The sequence below is a fragment of the Saccostrea echinata genome, unplaced genomic scaffold (genome assembly GCF_033153115.1).
Source record: "Saccostrea echinata isolate AGI-Se365-2 ecotype Australia unplaced genomic scaffold, CSIRO_AGI_Sech_v1 ptg000066l, whole genome shotgun sequence".
NCBI classification, from domain to species: Eukaryota; Metazoa; Mollusca; class Bivalvia; order Ostreida; family Ostreidae; genus Saccostrea; species Saccostrea echinata.
This window is the reverse complement of record NW_026889815.1, coordinates 407,370-415,314: the sequence shown is the minus strand read 5'-3', so window position 1 is coordinate 415,314 and position 7,945 is coordinate 407,370. Positions and strand designations below refer to the sequence as shown.

The 7,945-nt window shown below is 32.1% G+C and overlaps 2 protein-coding genes across 2 annotated transcripts; both read left to right on the top strand.

Annotated features, from left to right (window-relative positions):
• The first annotated feature begins 1,270 nt into the window (after positions 1 to 1,270).
• LOC133176116 (uncharacterized) lies at positions 1,271 to 1,702 on the top strand. The gene has a single exon (XM_061311279.1). The coding sequence runs from the start codon at positions 1,271 to 1,273 to the stop codon at positions 1,700 to 1,702; it is 432 nt and encodes a 143-aa protein (XP_061167263.1).
• On the top strand, positions 1,702 to 2,091 carry LOC133176115 (protein IMPACT homolog). Its single transcript, XM_061311278.1, has one exon. The coding sequence runs from the start codon at positions 1,702 to 1,704 to the stop codon at positions 2,089 to 2,091; it is 390 nt and encodes a 129-aa protein (XP_061167262.1).
• The last annotated feature ends 5,854 nt before the right edge of the window (positions 2,092 to 7,945 follow it).

Genomic DNA, 7,945 nt, shown 5'->3' with positions numbered 1-7,945 from the left:
GGTATGAAACAAGTCATCCAAAATCAAGACAATGATAGGTTATAGTTACTAATAAGGTAATTATAACGACCATAGAATTAGCAAAATGCCGACTTTAATTGAGTTTTTGACATCATTGTTACATCAAGTTATCTATCAGTAACATGCCTCGGTTTACAAATTGAACATACTCGGAGCATACTCTTCAGTATCGAATAAGTTGGGAAATATAAACACCATATGCAGGTGATAACGGGATATTACTTCATAAATAAGGAAAAGACAAGATAGGATAAAACCCCCTTTTGGTCCCTGGTTTGGGGTGTCTTTTAGAATGATGCAACTGTTTATCAATTAAAAACCTGTTGTCACCCTTGCCACAAAATGAGTATTGGTTCTAAGTTAAGGGATATACAGAGGTCAAAGGAAGGTCCGAAAATTTGTCAAATACCGAATTTTCTAATTTTTCATCGATTTTACCACACATTTTGATTCAGAAAACATAGAGCATGTCTATCTACCAAATTTATATATTTCATACACTTGTATCAGATGCATCTTGTGTATAAAAATCTTAGATAGGCAAGCTTGAGCTCTATGTTTCCCGAAGTGAAAAGTATTCCAAAATTTACGAAATTCGACAAGAATTGAGGAAATTTGAGAAAATGTCCTCCTTCTGCACCCTCTTGTGGTCTCCGTGTAAGCTTTGAATCAAAATTAGTGCTGGTCACGTGACTAATGGCCAGTGTGGTCACGGTTTAATTTCGAGGAGGGTTTAAGTCAATTTGCGCTGGAAAGACAAATCTGTGATTCCCTTAACTTTGCAGAGGTGTTTATTTCTGCTTAAAGCACAGTTCTGTGGTAATTTTGAAGTTTTTGTGTGTGATTTGGGAGTTAAACATATAAAGAAATAATGCCATTTCAAAACAGCAAGGATGAGAACAGTTCACGCAGTAATCCTACCCTCTCGACAGAAGTCAGTGGGGCGTCACTTCAGATGTCCGCTATCCACGATAGCCTTCGGACAATTACCGGTAAATTGGACAGTATAAACATTTTGCAACAATCTGTAAATAACATGAACAGAGATCTATGGGATGAAGATGGCCTAGACGATCGTATTAAATACATTGGCCAACAGCACGAGGATAATGTTGGAGAAATTGAAACTTTGAGATTGGAAAATAATTATTTGCGAAAAGAACTCGAGGTCTTAAAATCTATCGTAATTAATCTAGATAGAAGGGTCAGCCACCAGTAGAATGAAATAGTGGACCTTAGAGGTAGATCCATGAGGGACAATATCCTTGTGCATAATTTAGCTGAGGAAGAGCAGGAAGATCTAAGTACAAAAGTGAGTGAGCTGATCAAAGAGCATTTAAATTTGGATGTTAGCTTTATCAGGATTCACAGAAATGGTCAGAGATCAACAGGAAACTCTAGGCCTAGGTCACACATAATTATACATAATTATAGTGACAAAGATCTTATTCTCCAAGCAATGCGCCAAAAGAGGGAAGATGGCACCACTGACAACATGCCGTTTTATATCACACCGCAGACTCATCTGCAAATTAATGAAAATAAAAATAAACTGCAAGAGATAAATGCTAAGTATAGAGAGGAAAATGTGAAAACAAAAATGTGGGGAACAAGCTCGTATTCCCGTATGGATCTGTGTACCGGGATAAGGTTCTACCACCAAGAGCCGAGGACCTCCTGATGCTCGACAGAGAAGAAATTGAGAAACTAGAAGAAGTTGATGTTAATAAGACTGATACGGTTACAGAGGATGGGAATGTCTTTACATCGTTGGTTGCAGAAATTCAAACATATGCACAAGTTAGGAACTTGTACAAAAACGTCTTGCGCAATCAAGATTATGCTTGTGCTAATCATAACATTTTAGTGTATAGGTTCAAAGATGCACAGGGGCGAGTTCACGATGGTTACTGTGACAACGGGGAGTATGGAGCCGGGCGTCGAATGCTGAAGGTACTTGTTAGTGCGGAAGCATCAAATACTGCAATTATTATTTCGAGGAAAAATGCCAGGCATTTGGGACCCCGTCGCTTTGAAATTATGAGTGAACTTGTCAAAAAAAGCGGTTAGACACACTTACTAAATATTTTACATTGAAAAAAAAAACCCAGTAAATAGAAATCTTGTACAATACGTAAAAGTGAAATTTCTATTTTTCCTTCCTTATCTCTTTTTTTTCTTCTTTTAAGATTATTTTTTAAGACTATTGCATTTACTAACTTTCCGGGAAAACATACGTTAACCATACATACTCATGTTTTACTCGGCAATATTCGTTTCCGATAGTAATTGTTTTGGGAATTACCTTTGCTTTCTTGAGGTAAATACAGATTGACTTATTCCTTTTCTCCATTAGGAGATATGTTCAATCGGCTGGCTTTAGCTTTAGCCTTTTGTTTGTGTAAATATGCAACATTTTTTTTTCTTTTTTGTATTCATTTCTCTCCTTCTCTTTCTTTACTACGGGCACTATTTTGATTCTTTGTTGATGTTCCTGTATGGATACGGCTAAAGAAAACCATTTAAAAATACTCACAGTTAACCGCCAAGGTCTCGGAGATAAAAACAAAAGATAAGATGTTTTTAATACTCTAAGAAAAAAGAACTGTAATGTTTATTTTCTACAAGATACTCAGTGATGATGAAAAAATTATTCAAGCACAGTGGGGCTGTCAGGCTTTTTTTAGTTCCTTTAAGTCAAATTCACGTGGAGTAGCAATACTGTTTTATAATAACTGTGAAATAGATATTCACAGACATTTAAATGATGAAAATGGTAATTATTTAGTTATAGACTATGCTATTGAGGGTGTACAATTTATATTAGTTAATATCTATGGACCTAATTCAGATACACCAGTTTTCTATTCTAATCTGATGAATGAGATAAAAATTTATATACAAATCAGGAAATTATCATGGCAGGAGACTTTAATTTAGTTCTAGATAAAGAAATAGACTCCATGAACTATAAAAATTCAAATAATCCCAAAGCAAGATTGGAAGTTATAAATTTAATGGAAAAGTTAAATTTAAAAGATGTGTTTCGTGAAAACTATACACAAGTTGGACACTATTCTAAGAGGAGAAAGACACCTTTAAAACAGGCTAGACTTGATTTTTTTCTTATCTCTGAATCATTGGTCCCTTCTGCTACTTGTATTCAATATGAAAATAGTTACAGATCAGACCATTCCCCAGTTGTAATGTCCATAAAGATAAATAACTTTGTAAAAGGCAAAGGTTTTTGGAAGTTTTACAATTCCCTTTTAACAGATAAGGATTATATAAAACTGATAAAGGAAAAAATAAATGAGGTGAAAACTTAATATGCTTGCCCAGTATACAACATGGTCAATCTTAGTAGTATCGATAATGAATTCTTTTTTTACTGTCAATGACCAGTTATTTTTAGATATTTTACTTATGGAAATTAGAGGAAAGACTATTTCTTATTCAACATATAAAAAAAAAGATGATCGAAAGAGAATTAAATTTAGAAAAAAGAGATTCTATATTTAGAACAAAATCTGACGGAAATTTTACTTGCAACCCTTACAAAGAAGCAATCAGAACTTGAAGGTATACATAAGACTAGATTGAAGGGACAGGTTATTCGATCTCGAATGAAATGGATTGATGAAGGAGAAAAACATACCAAATATTTTAGTCAGTTAGAATCTAGAAACTATATAAGTAAACAGATACCAAGAATAGAAAAAGAAAATGGAACCATTGTTTCTGAACAGTATGACATTTTGAATGAAACTAAATTATTCTATGAAAATCTATATAAAAAAAGAGATATTTTAGACAATGAAAATTATAGTGAAAAACTATCAGAATATAATGATATCCCAAAGTTGTCCTTAGAGGAATCTCAAAGTATAGAGGGCCCTGTAACAAAAAAGGAGGTACTTAATTTTCTTAAACAAATGAAGAATGATAAAAGCCAAGGTCCAGATGGATTTACTTGTGAATTCTTTAAATTTTTTTTGATAGATATTGGCACATTTGTGACGCGTGCAATAAATGACTCGTACGTAAAACAAAGTTTCTCTGAATCCAACAATCTAGGTGTAATAACTTGTATTCCAAAAACTGGAAAACCACGACAATTTTTAAAAAACTGGCGTCCTATAAGTCTCTTGAATGTTGTATACAAATTAGCATCTGGATGTATTGCTGAAAGAATAACAATTTTCTTAGATAAGTTAATACATGGAGACCAAACTGGGTTTATCAAAGGCAGACTTATTGGAGAAAATATTAGATTAATATACGATATCATGCATCAAGCTGAATTAAGAAAAATACCTGGTCTTCTAATGTTTATCGACTTTGAAAAAACATTTGATACAATTTCATGGAATTTTATACACCAACCATTATGTTTTTTTAAATTTTGGTATATCAATTAGAAATTGGATAAAATCTTTCTATAGCAATATCAAATCATGTGTTATTCAAAATGGGATTGTGTCCAAATATTTCTGTCCTGGGAGAGGTTGTAGACAAGGGGATCCTATTTCCCCTCACTTGTTTTTACTCTGTGCAGAGATATTAGGTATTTTGATTAGAAAAAATAAAGACATAAAAGGTATAACCATTGATGGTGAAGAGTATAAGTTATCACAATATGCAGATGACACTTCTGTTATTTCTGATGGTTCTCCAAGCTCATTACATGGAATTACAAGAGTATTAGATTATTTTGCTGCAATTTCAGGATTAAAGATAAATTTTACAAAAACAAAACTGATTTGGATTGGAAGCAAGAAATTTTCAAAAGAAGTGTTTCATCACTCGAGATGGAAGTTTGATCCAAATAATACAACCTTCGATTTATTAGGGGTTCAGTTTTCTATTAATCTGGATGAAATGGTAGAAATGAATTATAAATTAAAAATAGAAGAGATTAAGAAAACCATGATACAATGGAAAGCTAGAAAGCTCACTTCTCTTGGAAGATTGACTGTAATAAAAACATTATTAATTCCTAAACTAAACCATCTAATCCTAACTTTACCAAATCCCAGTGAAGAAGTAATAAGTGCTTTTGAAAAAGACTTGTATAATTTCCTTTGGAATAAGAAGAATCATAAAATTAAGAAAAATGTTATAATTCAAGACTACAGATATGGTGGTCTAAAGATGATAGATTATAAAGATTTTGTTACATCATTGAAGGCAAGTTGGATAAGACGGGTAATACATTCAAGAGCCAAATGGGTCAGCTTACTTGAGGCAGAATTAAAAGCAAGTATAAATCATCTTTGGGTGTTGGGAATTGATTATATTAAGAATTTAGGCATTAACTTGAGAACTAAATTCTGGAAGGATGTATTTTTTTAGCTGGTCTAAAGTATTTCAGAATGAAGCTATGAATGGTTTAACACTCCAGCAAGAACATGTTTGGTACAATCCAAAGGTCACCATTGGTGGCCGGTCAATTTTTATTAAAAGTTATTTTAATTCTGATTTTGTTTTTATTAATGATTTTATTGATTCAAATGGTAATATTTATAGTTTTAATCATATTCAAAATAACTTTAATGTGAAAACAAATTATATTGAAGATGCAGGACTAAGAACTGCTACAAGAAAGAGACTAGCCTGTTTTAAAGATTACAAAACAATTTTAATTTCCAGACCACTTATTCCTGCTAGTTTGCTTATTTTTTTCAAGAGTAAAAAAGGGTGTAAAGATATGTATAATCCTCTCATTAAAAATAAAAAGGGTGAAATAACTTCAGTTATAAAATGGAGAAAAGAAGGAGAACAATTTTGTGAGGCATCATGGGAAAAAATATTTGAGCTACCATTAAAAACAACTCAAGAATCCAAATTTCAATGGTTACAATTTCAAATTTTACATAGAATAATTCCTACTAAAGGTTATCTTTACAAATTAAAATTAATTGATTCACCATTATGTTCCTTCTGTGATACTGATATTGAAACTATTGATCATCTTTTTGTTGATTGCTTCTGTGTTAAAGAACTTTGGTTGGAAATTGAAGAATGGATTTTGAATAAACTAAACCGGTTATTTTGTTTCAATAAGAAATCAATCTTGTTTGGTAAATTTACAATAAGAGAACAATACAAGTTTGAGAATCTCCTTATTATGACTATCAAACAGTATATTTTTTCAAGTAAGTTCAAAAATCCAATAAAATTAAGCATTGAGGAATTAAAACATGTAATTACTGACAGAATTAGAGTTGAAAAGTTTTTACTGTTAAAAAACTGTAAATTTGAGGAATTTACAAGACACTGACAGGAAATTGTTGAGAAATTGTAAAAACTCAAAAATCAATTTTTATTAATATTTTGAAGTTCAGTGCCCCTCCTTTCTTATCCCTCTTCCCTCCCCATCTTTCCCCCTCTTCTTTTCTATCTTTTCTTAATCCCCCAAAATAAAATTCTTTCACACATTTTTTTTCTTTATATAACTGTGAATGTTTGTATTTATAATTTGTGTGATTGAAGAATTAAAAAAAAAAAGAAAAAAAATCAGAGTAAAAACTACAAAAAAAAAAAAAAAAAAAAAAAAAAAAAAAAATTGTGCTGGTTTTAAAACAAGCATCATTTTAAGTTCTTAACTACAAACTATCACAATTTTAACTGTGTTCTAAGAAGATGGGCGTGTTTGGCGTGTGATCTGCAGGAATCATGTGACCGAAACATTTATAGTTTAAGTGTCCACGATTTGGTTAGCTAACCACAGCTGGACAGGCTTTACAAAGTTACGCACATAAGATGTTTTATTTAGTTTGAAATAACATGTCAAATTGTAATATTTAGGTCCGCGTATCTTAATAATCAAACTATAACATAGTAGAGCTTCACATAAATAATAAACACCTAGAAGATAATAAGGGTATAGTTAAATGCAATTACAAGTACATGTGTATATTAAAGTATTAGAATGTTGGAAGAATTACTTTCGCTCTCGATGCAACAGAACCAGAATTTATCCATTTTAATATAAATCAGTACAAAAAAGATTAAACTGATAAAAGAATTGATTGCTTGCATTAAAAAATTGCACTGGACGGGTAACGCATATTACTGAACTATCATCGCTACACATACAACTTGGCTTTTAAAACGACAATGAAGCATCGCATTTACACATTGGAATTTCTTTGGAGGAAAGTTCATTTTTATATTCTCTGGGTCTTCTCTCCATTTTTTACAAATGATTGTTTGTTTCTTTGAAACAGAATGCTTACATATCACGTTTCAAAATTATGGAGAGATGACCCAGAAATAGCAAATTTTTAGAAAAACGTGTTTAAAAATGTGACATTTTGTACCAAATGATTCATCTAGCCTATTTTCAAGTTATTATTTAGCAAATCAAAATACAATTTCGGGAAAATATTTCCCTTTCCTATTTCACAGGAACCCAAATGATCAAAAGAATGCTAAAATTTCGTGTGGTAGATCATTGAAATTTTCACTTTTCAAGTGCGCCCATATTCCTGCCGAATGTCAATCAAAAGCGCCCTCGTTCTTTTTACATCAAATAAGGGGCCAGATTCGGCCGTTACCATACCTTTCCTTTAACGATGGAAAAGTTGAGGTCACTCGTTTGTCATACAATTTAGTTGTAAGTTGGCCCTTGTCGTCTACAGTCAATAAAACATCCAAATATGATCTATCAGGCTCTGTGGTTCTTTTATTTCAAGTTCACTGGGATATATCGGATCGACATAAGAATAAGAGTAACTTTTGGTAATTGATAAGACATCATTGATATACCTGAATGCCGAGTTGAAGGCCTTAGCAAGGGTGTTCCTCTTCTCATGTAGTAGCTTTTGAAAGAAAAAAAATCTGCTTCACAGGAATATAAGAACAGTTCACCTTATAAAGGAGCACAATTAGTGCCATCGGGATTCCAAATATTTGTTGG

What these genes read in the sequence shown, in the direction of transcription:
- LOC133176116 (XM_061311279.1), top strand. Translation starts at nt 1,271, where the DNA reads ATGAGGGACAATATCCTTGTGCATAATTTAGCTGAGGAAGAGCAGGAA.
- LOC133176115 (XM_061311278.1), top strand. Translation starts at nt 1,702, where the DNA reads ATGCTCGACAGAGAAGAAATTGAGAAACTAGAAGAAGTTGATGTTAAT.